This window comes from Eumetopias jubatus, unplaced genomic scaffold (genome assembly GCF_037043125.1).
Source record: "Eumetopias jubatus isolate StellerSeaLion01/CBP00866 unplaced genomic scaffold, mEumJub1_p1.0 scaffold_9, whole genome shotgun sequence".
Taxonomy (NCBI): domain Eukaryota; kingdom Metazoa; phylum Chordata; class Mammalia; order Carnivora; family Otariidae; genus Eumetopias; species Eumetopias jubatus.
In genome coordinates this window covers 63,390,264-63,410,893 of record NW_028274815.1, presented here as the reverse complement: position 1 = coordinate 63,410,893, position 20,630 = coordinate 63,390,264, and the positions used below count along the sequence as shown (strand labels likewise).

The 20,630-nt window shown below is 35.5% G+C and overlaps 1 protein-coding gene across 3 annotated transcripts in view; it reads left to right on the top strand.

Annotated features, from left to right (window-relative positions):
• The window catches only part of VRK2 (VRK serine/threonine kinase 2), a 117,985-nt gene that overhangs the window by 44,016 nt on the left and 53,339 nt on the right, over positions 1 to 20,630 (top strand). For all 3 annotated transcript variants that reach the window (XM_028089963.2, XM_028089960.2, XM_028089962.2), the window contains exons 3-7: positions 654 to 703; positions 1,418 to 1,487; positions 2,921 to 3,008; positions 5,212 to 5,317; positions 6,519 to 6,611. In XM_028089963.2, the coding sequence (XP_027945764.1) occupies positions 654 to 703; positions 1,418 to 1,487; positions 2,921 to 3,008; positions 5,212 to 5,317; positions 6,519 to 6,611 (407 nt within the window). The remainder of the gene's footprint in view (positions 1 to 653; positions 704 to 1,417; positions 1,488 to 2,920; positions 3,009 to 5,211; positions 5,318 to 6,518; positions 6,612 to 20,630) is intronic.

Here is a 20,630-nt window from a genome sequence, read left to right as displayed (position 1 = left end):
GTGGCTCAGTCGTTAAGCGGCTGCCTTCGGCTCAGGTCATGATCCCAGGGTCCTGGGATCGAGCCCCGCATCGGGCTCCCTGCTCCGTGGGAAGCCTGCTTCTCCCTCTCCTTCTGCCTGCCTGCCACTCCCCCTGCTTATGCTCTCTCTCTCTCTCTCTCTCTCACTGTCTCTGTCTCTGTGTCAAATAAAAATAAATAAAATCTTTTAAAAAAAAAAGATGAATCAGTTTCCATTTCTGAACTGTCATAGATTTTAATTTAATAAAATTGAATCAGTAGATTTTACTATTTATCATATACTAGTTAATGCTACCTATCTAGAAAAATTTCCCCCTACATTTGGATCTGTGTGATTAATATCTGTTGGTTTCCATGTTTGAATATTTGAATATGGCTTATGGCAAAGTGTGGGCTGTGGTGTCAGATAGACTGAGTTTCAGTCCCCAGTCTGCACTTCTTAGCAAATTATTCAGTTTGTCAAACCTTAGTAGTATCTTGTGTAAATGAAGATGATACCTACCAGAAGAGGTTCTAGGGAGGATGTAATAAGTGAAGATAAGTAAAATGCTTAGCACAGTGTCTGGGATATAGTAGAAATTCAGTAATTGGGAACAACTATTTCTCTCTTCCACCCTATGTTTTGTTCTGCAGCTTTCCCCGCAAACAAACCAGATAAAGATGCAAAACATGTAGTAAAAGTGGTAAGTATTACTCTTAAATTTGTATTTCATACATATTTCACTTTTTTTGTTTTCTACTTTATTCCTGGTATCTTTGTAAAAACAGTTTTTAACTTAGCTTTTAATTTTACTTATCAATAAATGTGTTATGGTATATTTTCATATTATTAAAATGTAAAGACTGGAGAACTTGGTTCTTCTGTGTTGACATTTATCATCCTTGTATCCCATCTAGCTGTCTCTCCTTTCCTTTCTTCCTCTTTACTCTAAGTGGTAAGGTCCTTTAAGGCAAGGATGAGGTTTTAGTTTTGTTTGTATCCCCTATGCCTAGTACAATGAATGAAGTATAGTGGTTACTTAGTAAAGGTGCCATGGGTGAATGAACCCCACGGTAGTCTGCAGTATATCTACCCTCATGTCCATGTTGGGAGACATGGAATGTCTGTGTAGATAAAATTCTCAGTGCTTTTAGTAAGTTTTTTTCCATAAGAAGACTTTCATGTGTAAGATTGTGTAGAGGTAGCATTACAGTATATTAAATTTAAACTTGAGATTCTCCAAGTTTATTTAGTGCTTTTCTGAGATTGTTAGTAGAAATTTGATGCCTGTGTTTTATAATAAATTATTCAAGCACTATTTATATACTATGAATGTATACTCATATTTTCACAGTTGAAATATCAAATCTATCTTTAAGATTATTGTTTCCTAATAAAATTAATTTTTCTTTTATAGGAATATCAAGAAAATGGCCCATTATTTTCAGAACTTAAATTTTATCAAAGAGCTGCAAAAAAAGACTATAGTAAGTAAATTTAGCAAAGCAAGCTACTTCCATATGCATGTGTGTGTGTGTGTATATATATATATGCTAAAGTAAATGTTAATATTTTTCTTTTGCCTTCTGGAAAATTGTCAGTTAGAATATTATTGTAATTGATATAATTAACGATTATATAAAAGTAAGATAGATGCTATGTAAATGTTGATATTATATACATAGTGGGTTATATATTTCAAATCAAAATTGTTTCTACTACTTTATGTACAATGTCAAGTTGTTGGTCTAAGCTACCAAGAGTTCTCTAAGTATAAAAGATAGAATGAAATCATTTCTTTTGCAGGAAACCATTTGGTGTCAGAGGTTGTAAGGAAAAGATATTAAAATGGGCAGTAGATACATAAACAAAAGGAATGGCCATAGAATGGATTAGTGTAAGGTATATGGAAATGATTAAACATTAAAATGATTTAGACCATAAGTTAAAAGTGTTAGAAACTTGAATGTTGGGAAATTAACTGGAGCTGGAAATCACATGTAAGAACCCCCAGTTAGAGGAATTGAATGTGAAATGAATGTGAGCAGAGCTGAAGAACAGCAGAAGCATTTTGTAAGCACTGTACAATATAGATGGACGAAGTAGAGCTTTCAAGAGGTTAATATGAATAAAAATGATAATAGTCAAGGTCTTCTGCGTTATGTTTAAGAAAAAGGATGATGAGACTAGCCTCAATAATTAACTTTGTTTTCCTTAATAAAACCTTCTAAATGGTATGACAGTGGTCTTTACAACTGTGTAAACTATGTCAGGGTGACAAATAGAATCCATTAAACTTGATTGTTTATTGTAGAGCTGTCGTACACATTAAATATATATGGTAGAAAAGTGGAAAATAAGCTACCTGACGGTTTCAGTGGATTTGATTTTTTTAAAACTAAATTTAATCAAAGCAGTTTCTGTATAACAATTTCATAGTAAGATGATTTTTCTGCCCAATTTCTATTTTTTCAACTACCATGGCTTCAAATTTTTAAGTAATGGAAAAGAAAAAGCCATCTCTCTACTGATTCTTTGGTACTTAACATATGTTCTATTTCATTTTATTTTAATTTTTTGAACATATGTTATATTTTAAAATTTAACATATAAGGGAATGAATTTTTTTTATGAATAGAAACACTTGTGTATATGATGCTAGTGCATTTTATGACCATGACTACTTTTGTTTTGGTTATAATTGCTTTAATTTAAAATTTCTGTATGTTGTTATGTTAATTATAGTGATAAATAGAATTTGAAGCCACTAGATAGATATATTTGATTCTTTAAAACATTTACTAGAAAGGTCTGATTTCTGTTTAGGTTAGCCAAATAACTTCTAGGATCTATGTAAAAGTAAGAAATAACATTCCTAAAAATATATATATCTTTTTTCCTGTTAAATTTGTCTTTGTAGTCAAAAACTGGATAGAACTCAAACAACTTGATTATTTAGGAATTCCTCTGTTTTATGGATCCGGTATTACTGAATTCAAGGGAAGAAGGTAAAATGGAATTATAATTGAGTATTGTTCTATGACTGTGTCTTATGTGCTCTAATATCTTTGCGATATAACAGATTACCCAAATCATAGTAGCTTATAATAACAGACTACTATCATCTTAGTTTCCATGGGTAACTAACGTGGAAGTTACCCATGGAAACTATGGCTTCCCCAGATGGTTCCAGTTTAGGACTTCTGAGGATGTAGTCAGCTGTCTGTTGGGTTGCCATCATCTCACGACCTGACTGGGGAAGGATCTGGTTTCAAGGTCACTCGTGTGGCTGTTGGCAGGCCTAAGAAGATCTGCTTCTAAATACACTCACGTGATTATTTACAGGCCTCACTTCCCCAGGCCTCTCAATAGGTCTCTCAGTAGGCTGCCTCAGTGTTATAAAGACATGGTAGCTGGCTTCCCCTAGTGCAAATAATTGAAAGAGAGAGAGGGAGAAAAAGCACACGCACACGTAGGAGCATGCATTCAAGAATAAAGCCACAGCCTTTTTATAAATGAATCTTTAGAATTTAAATAAAATTTTGAAAAAAATAAGGTTAACATACAGTGCAATATTGGTTTCAGGAGTAGAGTTCAGTGATTCATGACTTACATATAACACCCAGGGCTCACACCCAGTGATTCATGACTTACATATAACACCCAGCCCATCCCCTGCCCACCTCCCCTCCATCAACCATAAGTTTGTTTTCTATCATTAAGAGTCTCTTATGGTTTGCTTCCCTTCCCCCCCCCCCATGTTCATCTGTTTTGTTTCTTAAACTCCACATGAGTGAAATCAGATGGTATTTGTCTTTCTCTGCCTTATTTTGAATCTTACAGTGATGTCACATATTTCCACTATAGTCTCTTTGCTAGGGGCAAGTCACTAAGTCTACTCTATACACAAGAGAGGAGATTTAATTAAGCTTTGTCTCTTGAGAAAAGGCACAACAAAATTTTATAGAAACATTTTTTTTAAATCACCACATGTGGCTAGCCATCACATATAAATAATTGACTAGTTAATTGACTAGTGATTTTTAAAAAAGAAAAAAATCAGTTAGGTACCCCATCTTGCCCTTTCAATAGCCTTTTAAAATAGGTGATATCTTTTTTCCTAGGTGAGGAAATAGGCTCAGTGGTCAGTGCTTTGTTCAAATGGTGTTTAAATGCTATCAGTAAAAACAAAATGAATGATCAGTAATCTTGAAACAAAGTAAAGGGCTGCTAATAGAGGACTGAATGGCTGAGTGGATCATGGTATATCCATATCATATAATATTATGCAGCCCATGAAGGAAATCGGTTAGAGCTATACCGGTTGGGAGGTATAGTGGGAGGGTTTCAGTGAGATACTAATGAAAAAAGTATGATGCAGAAAAGTGCATGTAATAAGATCACATTTTTGTAAAACAAAGACAAAAATTCCTTTATGTCTGTGTTCATGTGTGTATACACAAATGTAGACTAGGGGCTGATGTGGGCATGTAAGTGAAGGGAAGAAAAGGGGCAGAGGTGACAAACAGAAAAGAAGTACATTTTTTAAAAAGATTGATTTGATTGATTGATTGATTTATGAGAGAAAAACAGAGTGGGAGTGTGGGTGAGAGGGGTAAAGGGGGAAGGAGAGAGAGTCTCAAGCAGACTGCACACTGAGTGTAGAGCCTGACGCGGGGCTCGATTTCATGACCCTGAGATCATGGCCTGAGCCAAAACCAAGAGTTAGACATTCAACTAACTGAGCCACCCAGGTGCTCCGAAAAAAAAGTACATTTTTTAAAGTCAGGTTTATAAGTGTGTAGAGAAATTAAAATATGACTTATAAGGTCAAGAAACAAATATAAATAAAATTTTCTGTATGGACAAATAATTTGTCCAAGGTCATATAGTGACAGGGTGGTGAAATCAAAATGAATCAAACTCAGGACTCTTTAATTTAGAAAGAGCATTCTCTTTTCATGACCTACGACTGCGCGTGAGTGAGCGCAGCATTCCCTTCTATTAGAAACTAACTGCAGAGTAAATACTGACTAGTATCTTTCTGTAAAAGAACAGCAAGATTATTAATGTACATTCATTCTTTAATGGTTCAGATTTCAGTATTCTTCATTGTTGGGTTGGGGGTGTTTTTCCTTGTTTCAAATTCATAAATAGGCAGTTTCAAGCATTGCTATCTTAAGATCTCTTTTTGACGTCTTCTTCTTATAGTTACAGATTTATGGTAATGGAAAGACTAGGAATAGATTTACAGAAGATCTCAGACCAGAATGGTACTTTTAAAAAGTCAACTGTCCTGCAGCTAGGTATCCGAATGGTAAGAATGAATGACTTATTTCACATGCCTCATTTTCAGATTATTTACTTGTTACAATATACAAATTGTTGCCCTTTGTGGAATTATCAGAGAATGAAGGATTATTGCCCTAGAAATGTCAGTTATTTAGAGTAGAGGCTATTTTGGTGAAATTGATAACAGTGGGCTCTGTAAGTGACAGAATGTGCTGTGTTTGGCACTACAAACTCAATTAGGCATTGGTTCTACAGTCTGATTTTTTTCCCCTCACAGCTTTGTTTTACATATCAGAACAAGCTTGCATTGCTATAAGAATAACCTCTCTTTTGTTGGTTATATTTATAACAATGCAAACGGTGGCAAAATATATTATTTTCCATACTAAACACGTGATGGTATGGGGGTGCTATAAAGTTTTTAGTATGAGTTTGGGATGGTGGCAGTAATTACTATGGCAATGAATAATATATACTTTGCCAAATAAGAAGCAATGAAATCTTAATAGCACCCATGCACACATTTTGTTTATACCACATATTTGTCTTATCTTGTTTGTGTTTGGTTTGCCCAAGCTCCATTTTGTTTTTTCCATTTTAAATAGAATGAAACTGCTCATGCCAGGTTGGGATGTGGCAGATAGAACTCGTTAATTTTCCTGTTCATCCGTTTAGCCGGCCAGCAAATGTTTATTGAGCACTGGGTGTAGGTAACATGCAAGGCTCAAGGGCTTCAAAGATGAAGCTAAGGTATTTTCTATTACTCTCCAGAGGGAGAATGCCCTTCCGTGTGCTCATGGACATGGTGTTTTGTTCTGGGGTCTCCAAAACTTGATTTATAATCATTGGTTGGGTGAGGAACTGCTGAGGGAACTTCATGATTATTTTACTTTGGATCTCTGATTTTATTGTTTTTCCTCTTTGCACAGGGTGATTTGGCCACCAGGCTGTCAGGGGCGTAGGCATAGGCACTGTTGAATCTTGGTTTCCTTCTCTCAGAAGTTTAATTAAAACACTTGATATTTGGGGATCATGTTATTCAGCTTTTTTCCAGGATTAAGTGACCAGTACATGTGATAAATAGATAAATACATAATTATAGAATATGTCACTTTGCTATTGTTACTATGAAAAAGATACGTGTTATTCTGTATTCAGAATGTTTGAAGTTGATCATGAGTTTGAAATAGATATCAATATAACCTTACGTATTTTTTTTTTCATAGTTGGATGTTCTGGAATATATACATGAAAATGAGTATGTTCATGGTGATATAAAAGCAGCGAATCTACTGTTAGGTTACAGAAATCCTGATCGGGTAAGTACAGTATTAAGCTTTTGTTGCCAGGAAGAATCCTCGCAGTATCATACTGAGACATTTGAAAATCAAACTCCTAACCGAGAAGAGTTTACAAATGAGGATTAACGTGTTGTGATTTATCTTACCTTGTTTATCTCATTTAATGCACTAAACTAAAAAGTAATTAGGTTGGGGAAACTGAGACTCAGAGAGGTTTAAATAATTTATTAATGGACATATAGTTAAGTGGCTGAAATTTGAATTTCTGACTGACTTTGTTTATACAAAGAACCATCCAAATCCAGTGGGAAAAGGGATGGATTTTTGCAGAGAAAAAAAATTAAAAGTCACATTAGCTCCTCTTTCACTGTATAAACATGTAACTTTTAAACAGAGCAGCATTTCCGATGGAACTTTCTCTGATGATGGAAGTATTCTGTGTGTCACTGTGCAGTATGGTGGCCATCAGCCACATGTGGCTGTCAAGCACTTGAGACATGGGTAGTGCACCACCAAATGCCGAAAAGGATGTGGAGCCACAGGAACTCTCATTCCTTGCTGCTGGAAATGCAAAATGGTATGGCCACTGTGGAAGACAGTTTGGCAGTTTCTTTAAAAACTGAACATATTCATAACATATGATCTGCAATGACATTGCTTGATATTTACTCAAAGGAGTTGAGAATTTATATCCACACAAAAACCTACACACAGATATTTATAGCAGCTTTATTCATAAGTGCCAAAACTTGAATCAATGAAGATGTCCTTTAATAGGTGAATGGATAAATAAACTGTGGAACATCCAAACAACACAATATTACTACTCAATGTTAAAAAGAAATGAGGAGTCAAGACATGAAAAGACATGGAGGAACTTTAAATGCATATCACTAAGTAAAAATCTGTATAATTCCAACTCTACAACATTTTGTAAAAGGTAAAACTATGGAGATGCGAAAAAGATCAGTGATTGCCAGTGTTTAGAGGGGAGGGAGAGATGAATAGGTAGAGCACAGAGGATTTTTAGGGAAGTGAAACTGTTCTGTATGATACTACAGTGGTGGGTACATGTTGTTTTACATTTTAAAACCCATAGAGTGTTCAACACCAAAAGTGAACCCTAATGTAAACTATATAGACTTTGGGTTATAATGATGTGTTGCTGTGTAATGAGTGTAGGTTCATCCATTGCAACAGATGTAATACTCTGGTATGGGATGTTGATAGTGTGGGGGGAGATTGTTGGGAGGTGGGGGCAGTGGGTATATGAGAACTCACTATACTTTTCCACTTAGTTTTACCTAAATAGTTCTAAATTTACCAAAATTGAATCTAAAACTGCTCCAGAAGAGTCTTTAAGAATGTGACTAATGTGACTGAGGAACTGAATTTTAAATCTAACTTAATTTTAATTAATTACTAATTAATTTTTTCAGTTTTAGCTTGCTTTTCCCCACCAGCTTTATTGAGGTATGATAGGCAAAAATTACATATATTTAGGCTGTACAACATGTACGAAGTAATGATTTAACATATAATACATTGTGAAGTGATGACCGTCATCAGTTTAATTAACACATTCATCACTTCATATAGTTACTTTTTTGTTTTATTTTGTTTTGTGGTGAGAACATTAAGATCTGTTCTTAGTGAATTTGAGGTACACAGCATTAACTCTAGGCACCATGCTGTATGTTCGACCCCTAGAACTTATTCATCCTCTAACTAAAATTTTGTAGCCTTTGGCCAACATCTCCCCACTTTCTCCCCCCCCCCACCCCCCAGGCCCCTGGCAACCACTTTTCTACTCTCTGGTTCTATAAGTTTCACTTTTTTACATGCCAACATATAAGTGAGATAATACAGTATTTGTCTTTCTGTGTCTGGTTTAATGTCCTCCACGTTCATCCGTGTTGTCACAAATGGCATATTTCTTTTTATGGCCAAATAATTCCATTGCATGTATCTACCACATTTTCTTTATTCATTCATCCTCCAGTGACCACAAAGGTTATTTACATATTTTGGCTATTGGGAAAAATGCTGTGGTAACATGGGAGTGCACATATCTCTTTAAGATGATGATTTCTTTCTCTCTCGATATATACCCAGAAGTTGGATTGCTGGATCATACGATAGTGCAGTTTTGAGGAACTTTCACACTGTTTTCCGTAAAGACTATACCAATTTCTCTTCCCACCAAGTGTGTACAGGGTTCCCTCTTCTTCACACATTCACCAACAACAGATTAGCTCTTGTCTTTTTTGTAATAGCCATCCTAACAGGTATTGAATGATGTCTTATTGTGGTTTCGATTTTCATTTCTCTGATGATAATAATTTTGAGCACCTTAGACCTGTTGGGCATGTGTGTATCTTTGGAATAATAACTATGCAGGTCCTTTGTGTATTTTTTAAATTGGGTTATTTTCTTGCTAGTGAGTTGTATGAGTTTTTATATATTTTGGATATTAACCCCTTATCAGATCTAGGGTTTGCAAATATTTTCTACATTTGGTAGCTTGCGTTTTTATTTTGTTGATGTTTTCCATTGCTGGGCAGAATCTTTTTAGTTAGATGTAATTCTAGTTGTTTATTTTTTGTGTTGTTGCCTGTGCTTTTGGTGTCAGTTGAAAAAAAAATCATTGCCACAACCCAACCCATTGTCATGGACTGGAAGAATTAATATTGCTAAAATATCCATACTACCCAAAGCTCTCCCTATCAAAATTCCAATGGCATTTTTCATAGAAATAGAAAAAACAACCCTCAAATTCGTATGGAACCACAGAAGACCCTGAATAGCCAAAGCAATCTTGAGAACAAAGTTGGAGGCATCACACTTCCTGATTTCAAACCATATAACAACACTATAGTAGTCAAAGCCAGTATGCTGTTGGCATAAAAACAGACCAGTGGGACGGAATAGAGAGTTCAGAAATAAAGCCGTACATACACTATCAACTGATCTTCAACAAGGGCACCAGTAATATACAATGAGAAAAGAATAGTCTGTTCAATAAATTATGGTGGGAAAACTGGACAGTGACATGCAAAAGAATGAAATTGGACTCTTAACCTACACCATACACCAAAGTTAAATCTTTAACCCATTAAAGATTTAAATGTAAGACCCGAAACCATAAGACCAGAAGAAAATGCAGGGAAAAAAAGCTTAATTTCAATTAATTTAAAATTAAGTAACTCCATGTGGCTAGTAGCCACTCTATCAGACAGGAGAGATTTAGAAAGTGAAAAAATTGAGTCTATAAAAAATTTTAAAAATCATGGTTGAATAACTGAACTCTAGATGAGGAAAGAAATTCCTAAGTAATGGTACAAAAGAAAAAATAGAAAATACTGAGAAATTTCACATTTTAAAATGTCTATATTAAAAAATTGAAAAAGGGGTGCCTGGGTGGCTTAGTCGTTAAGCGTCTGCCTTCGGCTCAGGTCATGATCCCCGGGGTCCTGGGATAGAGCCCCGCATCGGGCTCCCTGCTCGGCGGGAAGCCTGCTTCTCCCTCCCCTACTCCCCCTGCTTGTGTTCCCTCTCTCGCTGTGTCTCTCTCTGTCAAATAAATAAAATCTTTAAAAAATAAATAATAAAAAATTAGAAAAAAAGAAAGACAAATGAGAAACTGGAAAGTATGTTTATGAAAGATATTTGGGGATATATATATAGCAAACCAAAAAATTAGTAAGAAAAAAAACACCAAATATTTTCTTAAAATAATGATTGAAAGGAATGGACAGAACACAAAAATACAGCTGTCAGAGATGAATGAAAAAAGTTCACCGTCACTGGAAAAAAGAGAGATGCAGATAAAAGCAGTGAAGTACCATTTTAAAAGAACTTACCAAATTGGAAAAGCTGAAAATAATAATTCGATGCTATTGAGGCTGATGAGGGTGCAGGCCCTTGTAGAATGCCAGGGGGAATGTAAATTAAATGGGAGTAGGAGAAGAAATTAAGTTAATGGAAGGGCAATTTGGCAATATATATTAAAATTCTTTAAAAGTCTGCATACTTTTTGAAGGTTAGGTTTATTGAAGTATAATTTACAAACAGTAAAATTCACCCTTTTTGCCGTACAGTTTGATGTGTTTTGACATATGTATGTCTTATAACCACCACCACGGTCCAGATACAGAGTGTTCCTATCATCCTCAAACTTTCTCTCCTCCCCCTACAGTCAGTCCCCTTCTCTCGCCACACTGGCCTCTGGCCCCTGGCAATGATCTCTGCCCCAATAGTTCTTGCATTTTGGGGGAATGCCACATAAATGGAATTATAGGCTATATTCTCTCGTGCCTGGCTTCTTTCACTTCCCATAATGTTTGTGAGATTTACCCAATGCTGTGGTTCATTAGGAGTTCATTCCTCTGTAAAGATAGATAGTATTCCATTGACAACCACTACAGTTTATCTGTTTACCTGTTGGAGATTTATGTTATTTCCAGTGTGGGGGGCAATTATTAGTAAAGTTGCTAAAAACTTTCACGTAGAGGTTTTTGTGCAGATACGTGTTTTAACAACTTCTGGGTGAGTAACTAGGAGTGGGATTTCCGGAATCATAAGGAAGTGTATGTTTGTCTTAAAAGAAACAGCCAAACTGGTTTTCAGAGCGATTGTACTGTTGTTACACATTTCCACCAGTGATGGGTAGTTCTCTGCATCTTGCCACCACTTGGTTTCATTAGTTTTTAAAATTTTACCCGTTACAGTAGATGTGTTGTCATATCTAGTAGTCTTAATTTGGCATCAGTTATGTAATGACTAATGATACTGAGCATCTTTCATGTGTTTATTTGCCACTCTTTTATCTTCTTTGATGAATCAAATGTGCCCAGTTTTAAATCGATTGCCTTATTTTAAGAGAGCTTTATGTTTTAAGGACAGGAGCCTCTGTCAGATCTTTGCAGAGACTTTCTGCATCCGTAGCTTACTTTTTTTCTTACCAGTGTCTTTCAGAAGGCAGCTGTTTTTAATTATGATGAGACCCAATTTATGATTTTTTTTCTTTTATCATTTCTGCTACTTCTATCCAAAGCCAGGATCACACAATGTTTTCTCGTAAGTTTTCCTCAAGGGGTTTTATGGAACTCTCCTATTTAGATACCTGATCTATTTCAGGTTTGTATTTGGTGCAAGGTAAGGGTCAAGGCTCTTTTTTTTTGTGGGGGGGGGGGAAGATACACAAGTGCAGTTGCTCCAACACTGTGTTGAAGGGAACATCTTCTCCCCAGTGAATTGCTTTGGCTCCTTTGTCAAAATTATTGACCATCTATGAATGAGTCTACTTCTGGATTCTCTATTACAGTATCGTATAGTCATATCACACTTTCATGGTTGTGAACTTAGGTAATAGGAGTCTTCCAACTTTGTTCTTTTTTTCAAAATTATTTTAACTATTCTGGATGCTTTGCAATTCCATATATAATATTTTAAAATCAGTTTGTCAATTTCTGCCCAAAAACCTGCTAGGATTTTGATTGAGATTATGTTGAACTGTAGATTAATTTGAGGGAATTGAAATCTTAACAATACGAGTCTTCTAACTAAATGCCAAGCTAATTCACTGGGAAATGACTGATCTTTACTCATTTTTATTTCTTTTGTTTTTATATTTAACTTCAAAATATTTTTTAAGGATTTTTATTTATTTGACAGAGAGAGCACAAGCAGGGGGAGCTGCAGGCAGTGGGGAGAGGGAGAAGCAGGCTCCCCATTGAGCAGGGAGCCCGATGCGGGGCTCGATCCCAGGACCCTGGGATCATGACCTGAACCGAAGGCAGATGCTTAACCGACTGAGCCACCCAGGCACCCCCAAAATATTTTTGAAATTTCCTATGTAATTTGTTTTTTGACCCCAGCGTTGTTTGGAAGTATGTTGTTTAATTTCCAAATATTTGGAAATTTTTAAATTCCTCTCTGCTATTGATCTTAATTTAATTCGCTTGTGCTGAAAGAACTACTTTGTATGATTTCTGTACTTTTAAGATTATTGAGAATTACTTAATACCTCAACATACGAGCTAACTTACTAAATATTTCATGAGTCCTTAAAAAGAATATGTATTCTGTTGTCTGTCTTGGGGTGGAGTGTTTAATAAATGTCTGTTAGGTCCAGTTGGTTGAGTGTTGAAATTTCCTACATCCCCACTGAAAAGAGCATGGAAACCTCCAATTATAATTATGGATTTATCTTTTTATTTCCATCAGTTTTTGTTTCATGTATATTGGAATTCTATTACTGGTATGCATGTTTAGGATTTTTATGTCCTCTTTATGAACTGTCTCCTTTATCATTATAAAACAGGAGTTTTTAATCCCTAAAATATTTCTTGTTCAGAAATCCACCTTGTCTGATATTAATGTAGCCACACCCCCTTTCTTTTGATTAGTGTTTGCATTATATATCATCTCCATTCTTTTGGTCTATTTTTATCTGTACATTTAAGCTAAATGTCTTGGAGACAGTATGTTCATTTTGAGGCTATTTTTAAGCTTTGCTAAGATGAGTCTATAGTAGCCTATTCTCTGTGGATAGTTTATTCCTACTTCTATGCTGTGAAGTTCTGTAATTTCTACGGAATTCCATGTGAGGACTTACTCTGGTTGGTCAGAACTCAACTCCCAGTTCTTTGTGAGCCCTGGGTATTATTCTTCTCCCTATTCCCCATTGGTTCTTTGCGCCACCTTTTATACTACAGATAAGGAGATCCTCGAGCAGATTTTTCTGGAGGTCCCCCTGCCTTGTAGCTCCCTCTTCTGAACTCTGGATTTTCGGGCTCTTTAGGAGCCTCTCTGAACTCAGTCACTGTCTCAGCGGGATTCCTTTTCCTGAGTTTGGAATTATCACCAAGCAGAAAGCTGAGGCATCTGCGGGATTCAACTAATCTTTTTATCCCCATTTTCTCAAGGATCTCAATCTTGTGCTGCCTATTTAGTATCCAGAAACATTTGTATCTTTCATTTTAACCAGCTTCCCAGGAGCAGTAGAAGTGTAAATCCAGTCATTGTATTCCTTTTTGCCAAAATCAAAAAGGGCTAGTTTTAAATAACTTTTGTGTGTGTGAGTGAATTATCCCCTCATGTCTTTTGCCCATTTTTCTCTCTTTTTTTTTTTTATTCCCTCAGTTTTGGAGAGTTCTTTAAATATGTGTTATATAAGCCCTTCATCTATTACAGATTTTGCAGATACTTTCCTTCAATTTATCTCTTGTCCTTTGATCATGCTTGTGATATTTCATTGCCACATAGAAGGTGAAACTTTTATTTTTAATGTGGTCAAATTTATCAATCTTATTTGCTATGGATGTTGAGTCATGGTTAATAACCTTGTTCTACAGACAGATTTTATATGAATTTAATTGTATAGTTTCATTTTTTACCTTTAAATCTCTCATTAATTTAGAGTTTATTCTTTTATATGACAAGAGGTATGGACCCAATTTTATCATTTTCTAAATGATTTTCCAGTTTTCCCAACACTATTTAAAAAAAAAAATTAGTCCAGTGATATTAGATGTCACCTTTATCATATACTAAACTTCCATATGTACTTGAGTTCATTTCTCTACTTCCTACTGAATCCTTCTGGTCTAATTATGTTTCATAATTACACTAGTGCATTAATTGCTGAGGTTCTGTAATGTATTTTAATATCTGATGATGCTTAGTGCCTTGTAGCTTTTCTGTTTCAGTATTATTCTAGCTATTCACAGTTTTCTATATTCTTTTGTTTAGCTTCATTTAAAAATCCTTTTTGGCATTTTTATTGGAATTTTGTTAAATTTTTAAATTAGGAAGACCTGGCATCTTTATGATATATGGATGTTCTTCAACAAGGAATCTTTTTGTATTGCGTCAGTTTTACATTCGTTATCTTCTTGAATATTTTCACTCTTTCCTCACATTAACTTTTTCACATTTCTTGCTATACTTGTTCCTAAATATTATGCCACTTTTGTTGGTATTGTCACTGCTATTTTATTCTACTATTTTATCTTCTAAGTGATTAGTGTTTGTGTATATGAACACTGTTGATTTCCGTGCATTCATTTTATATCCTGTTAATTGCTGACTTTGAGGTCACTTTAGTAATGATTCTCTAAGGTTTTCTTAGGAAACATTTCATACGCAAGTAGATACAGTTGTCTTTCTCTTCCAGTTCTTATATCTCTGATTTGTTTTGTCTAGTTGTATTGCTAGTACATCCAGTACATAGAAAATAGTAGTGAAGGCAGTGATTAGCCTCACTTCTTCCTGATCTTAGTAGAAATACCTGAAGTTTACCCCATTAAATGTGACGCTGGCTTTCAGACAAAGGTGTGTCTACATATGTGTATGTGAATGTGTACATGTGTGTGTCCTTATAGTCATATTAAGGAAATCACCATCAATTCCTATGTTCTTTTTTTTTTAAGATTTTATTTATTTGAGAGAGAGAGTGTGCACGAGTGGGGGAGGGGCAGAGAGAGAGGGAGAAACAGACTCCCCGCTGAGCAGTGAGCCCAGTGTGGGGCTCAATCCCGGGACCCCAGGATCATGACCTGAGCCAAAGGCAGATGCTTAACTGACTGAGCCCCTCAGGTGACCCTCCTATGTTCTTGAATGGATTTTTTTCTTTTTATGGAATGAGAATTGAATTTCATCAAAGATTTGTTTAGAATGTATGGAAATAATCATGTTTTTCTCAGATCAATTAATATGGTATGATATATTGCCGTGCTTTTAATACTGAACTACTCTTACTTTCCAGGAGTAAATCCCACTTTGTTATAGTATATTATTTACTTAATATGGTGTTGAAGTATATTCACTAATTCTTTACATAGTATTTCATATAGGTATTTATAAGATTTAGGTATCAACATTCTATTTCATAAAAAGAGTTTGGAAGTTTTAATTCATTTCCTGTGTTCCAGACCTTTTTTTTTTTTTTTTTAGATTTTATTTATTTGAGAGAAAGAGAGAGCATGAGTGAGGTGAAGGGCAGAGGGAGAAGCAGACTCCCCGCTGAGCAGGGAGCCCGATGTAGGACTCCATCCTGGGACTGCGGGATCATGACCTGAGCTGAAGGTAGATGCTTAACCGACTGAGCCACCCAGGCGCCCAGAACTTTTTCTATTAAATTGATACCATTTGATATTTGAATATGAAACCATCTGGTTCTGCTTTTTTTCTGTGAGGCAGTTTCTTGTAACTCTACCTTTTCCCGTGGAGATGGGAAGATTTTTATCTCTACTTAGCTCAATTATAATAGTTAACCATTTTGTGTAGTTTTCAAATTTATTTGTATGGTATTATACACTGTAGCCTCATGACTTTTAAATTTCTTCTACTTCAATGGTTGTTTCCTTCTAGTTATTTTTTATTTTTGCTTCCTTTTTTTCTGCCTTAGTAAATGTGTTTATTTTTCCACTCAACTTGGTTTCTGATTTATTAATGAGATATATTTTCCCTTATCTACCTCATTAATTTGTGATTTTTGCCTATACGATGTTATTTCTTGTGCTCTTTTAATTCTGCCCTTTTGTTCTTTCTCTTGGTCTTCAGTTTCTGATCTATTTTATTTATTTTCATTAATTTTTTTTTTTTTTACTTCTCTAAGTGTTTAAGACTGTGATTTTTCCTCTGGTCACAGCTTTATATCATATTCATAGATTTTAATATATAATGTTTTAATATCTTTTTAATATCTTTTTTTAGAAGGTTTTTATTCTTCACCAAAAAGTTGTTCAATAGAAGATTTTTAAATTTTCAAGAAGGACCTTTTTAAAAAATTTTGTTATTGTATTCTAGACTTGTGACAAGATGGTCAGGGTATTGTTTATGATAATTTTACTCTTCAGAATGCACTAAAGCTTTTATTGGTGACTGTGAAGATCAGTTTTTGTCCATATTCCATGCCTATTTGAGAAAAAGATAATCTGGTATTTTCATACTGTAAAGTTAATCTGTCCAAAAGATTTACCTTATTGACTATATTATTTATGTCATCTATATCTTTACTTAGTTTTTGTCCACTTGATTTGTATCAAGAGTGATATTTAAAGATCTTCTGCTAGGGGCGCCTGGGTGGCTCAATCGGTCAAGCATGGGACTCCATCTCAGCTCAGATCTTAATCTCGGGATCGTGAGTTCAAGCCCTGCATTAGGCTCCATACTGGGCATGCCTACTTTAAAAACAAAAACAAAAACATTCTGTTATTAGTGTGTTCCTGCGTGGCCTCAAGGTCCAGAATCAAGTTCTCCTGTAGTTTTTGTTTCATAAAGGTCATTGCTGTGCTACTTGGTAAATATTCATTATTTATATTTGCTCTACTTCATTTGTGTTTTCTTTGATCTTATATTCTTTAAGGTTTCTTTTTTGGGGGAGGGGACTGTCTATGAAAGTTCGTATTTTTGTTGTAGTGATTGCCCTAATCTATGCTTTTTAAAGATGCTTTTAGCTCCTTTTGTCTGTATTTAATCTTTTACTGCTACCTGATGTTTTTTATGGTAGTTGTTTACTTCTACCTACTACTGATTCACTATTGCTTATTCTCCTTTCCTTTTTCCCTTAATGTTACTGCCTTAGTTTTTAGTCATACCACTTTACCTTGTCAGGACATAGATCATTCGTATGTTCTTCATTTAGCACCAGCCTTCTTTTGGTCTTAGATATAATTAAATATATATTTGCCTTTCTGTCCTTTTGCCAAAGTTACCCACTCATCTTTAGATTGGATGAGACTCATCTTCTAGTAGATTGCTCAAGAAGTGCCTATGGGTACAACATTCCCTTGCATGTGTAAAACTTTTTCAATAGCCTTGATCCTTGAGGGATAGCTTAGATGGATGTAAAATATTTAGTTCACACTTTTTGTCCTTGAATCTCTTGAAAATGCTGATCTGTTGTTGCCTTGTTTTGCATGTTGCTTTTTAGAATTCTGCTGCTAGTTTAATTCTCTTACCACTGTATGTTATTTTCCTTTTTGCCTTGCTGCCTTTTTTTTCTTTATTAATCATGTTTAATGGTTTTACCAGGATATGTTTAGAGTAGATCATCCTGTATTGGTTTTCCCGAATATCTGGTGGGCCCTTTTGATATGTAGACTGAGCCTTTTAATTCCAGAAAGTTTTCTTGGATTATAGTTTTAAGTGTGTTCAGGCTTCATGTGTGTTTTGTTTTTTGTTTGTTTGTTTTTAAAGATTTTATTTATTCATGAGAGACGGAGGGAGAGAGGGAGGGAGAGAGAGAGAGAGAGAGAGAAGCAGAGGGAGAAGCAGGCTCCCAAGGAGCAGGGAGCCCAATGCGGGACTCTATCCCAGGACCCTGGGATCATGACCCAAGCCGAAGGCAGACGCTTAACCATCTGAGCCACCCAGGCACCCTTCATGTGTGTTTTGAATTAAAATTATGGAGAAAGGAACTTGAGCAATAAGCTGTTTAATGAAGAGAAAAAAACAAGTGGAAAAAGAGATTCAAGAGTAGAGAGGGAAGAATTGTTGAATGATTTGGCAAGAGATAAAGTCAAGAAATGTTGACATTTATACAGCCTTTGTCAAAGCAGTAGAGTTGTAAGGACTGAGATAAAAATAGGAAATAGACTCAAAGAGGTATTGGGTAGGAACAACAGCCATCTTAGTTAAGGTGGAATGAAAGGGTCCTGACAGGGATGGTAGTCAAAGTAAAGTTCTGGATAGCCCATTGGAGGCACACTTGATGCTCTGGGCCAATTTCATTTTAGTGTGTGTGTGTGTGTGTGTGTGTGTGTGTTTAATTCTCCAAATACTAATCAGACTGGGACCAGTATTTTTACCTACAATCAGACAAGTAACCTCAGTGAGAGGTGAAACAGATTGTAGATTATTTTAGTCTCTTTTTCCCTATTATGGCCATTTCTTGATAACTCATCTGGTACTCTCCAAATTTGGAATTTTGAAGACTCTCGAAGTGTACACCATTTACCTTCTTTCTTTCATCATCTTTATCATTTTTTGTTGAAAGAAAAAAAACTATGGAAAAGTCTCACTTAAAAAAAAATCTGATTTCTTAAGTACTTCTCTACAATATCTCATTTTAATAAGATTTCTTTAAAAATAATCTGTTTTAGACAGAAGACTAAAGAAAACGCTTCAGTGGTAATATTGTATTCAGTAGAAGAAGAGGAAAGAAATCAAGTGTATTGGTTTGGTTAAAAAAAATCCTTTAAATTAAAAATTAAAATTATATTAAGAAACATCCACTTGCAGAGGAGGTACATCTTCAGAAAAGACCATGTAAATCAATCTCAACTATATTTTGGATATTTATTGTGTACTAGGGATTATGCTATATTCTTTAAATAAAATAATGTTTCTAAATTTATGCTTCCCTGATAAGTAACATCCTCTGAGACTACTTCAGTTTTCTAACTTCTGTTTAGAAACCTCACTGACTTTGAAATACGATATGGTATTGCACAATTGATTACTGGAAAGTTAGGCTTATGGGTCCTGTTATGGTATTTGGAAAACGAATGTGCCTTTCTGATTTCATTACTTATAATGGCATTACCAGAAGTGCTATCAAGTGATGGTTTTGCCACTGGGTGCCACAGACTTGGCTGTATCTCCCAGTGTCACTAGTGAAGAAAGGTGAGGCACTTTAACTAAAATCAGGGTTTGTGCACATCTTTTTATCCTTCTGTTTCAGAGGTGCAGATGTTCTCCTCACCTGTAAAAGGCTACTTCGTAGATCAAAAGCACATCATTTTTTAAAGTTTTTATTTAAATTCCAGTTATTTAACATACAGTGTAATATTCATTTCAGGTGGACAATATGGTGATTCAATATTTCCATACATCACCTGGTGCTCATCACAATAAGTGTACTTTTTTTTTTTTTTTTTTGAGAGAGAGAGAGATTGGGGGAGGGGGAGAGGGAGAGGAAGAGAGAGAATCTTAAGCTGGCTCATGCTGGGCATGACCCTGAGATCATGACCTGAGCTGAAATCAAGTTGGTTAGACTGAGCCACACAGGCGCCCTAACGAGTGCTCTCCTTAATCCCCATCCCCTCTTTCACCCATTCCCCCACCCACCTCCCCTCTGGTAACCATCAGTTTGTTCTCTAGAGTTAAGGAGTCTGTTTTTTGGTTTGCCTCTCTCTCTCTCTTTTTTTTTTCCCTTTGCTCATTTGTTTTGTTTCTTAAATTCCACATGTGAGTGAAATCACATGGTATTTGTATTTCTCTGACTGACTAATTTTGCTTAGCATAATATACTTTAGCTCCATCTATGTCATTGCAAATGGCAAGATTTCATTCTTTTTGATGCCTGAGTGATATTCCATTGTATATCTATACCACATCTTACAATTGCTATAAACATTAGGGTGCATGTATACCTTTGAGTTATTGTTTTTATATCCTTTGGGTAATACCTAGTAATGCAATTGCTGGATTATAGGGTAGCTCTATTTTTCTCTTTTTGAGGACTCTACTTACTATTTTCCAGAGTGGCTGCACCAGCTTGCATTCCCACCGGCAGTGCAAGAGCGTTCCCCTTTCTCCACATCCTCACCAACACTTGTTGTTTTGTGTTTAGATTTTAGCCATTCTGACAGGTGTGAGGTGATATCTCATTGTAGTTTTGATTTTCATTTCCCTGATGACCAGTGATATTGAGCATCTTTTCATGGAAGCACATTATTTTTTCACACACCAGCTTATATTCGTGCTTTTACATGAAGACTTTCTGAATGATTCTGGTTTATACTGATTTCCTTTTCCAATTTCCTTTAGCTTCTAATATGTATTCTAAATGCAAATGCCCTCAGTCTCAGTTGTCTTATGTTCTGAACGAGAATGGACTCCTTGAGACTTTTGTAGATAGGTTTCACTTCTCTTCCTTCTTTTGTATTCCTCACAGTACCTGGGTTAGTGTTGCTTTTGTAATTACCCTTTAAGAAGTACTTTATTCACTGAGGAGGTTGAGGCCAGTCTGGATCTCACTTAGTGCCATCTCACTTAGTGCCCAGATTGACCTGATTGCTCCGGTCC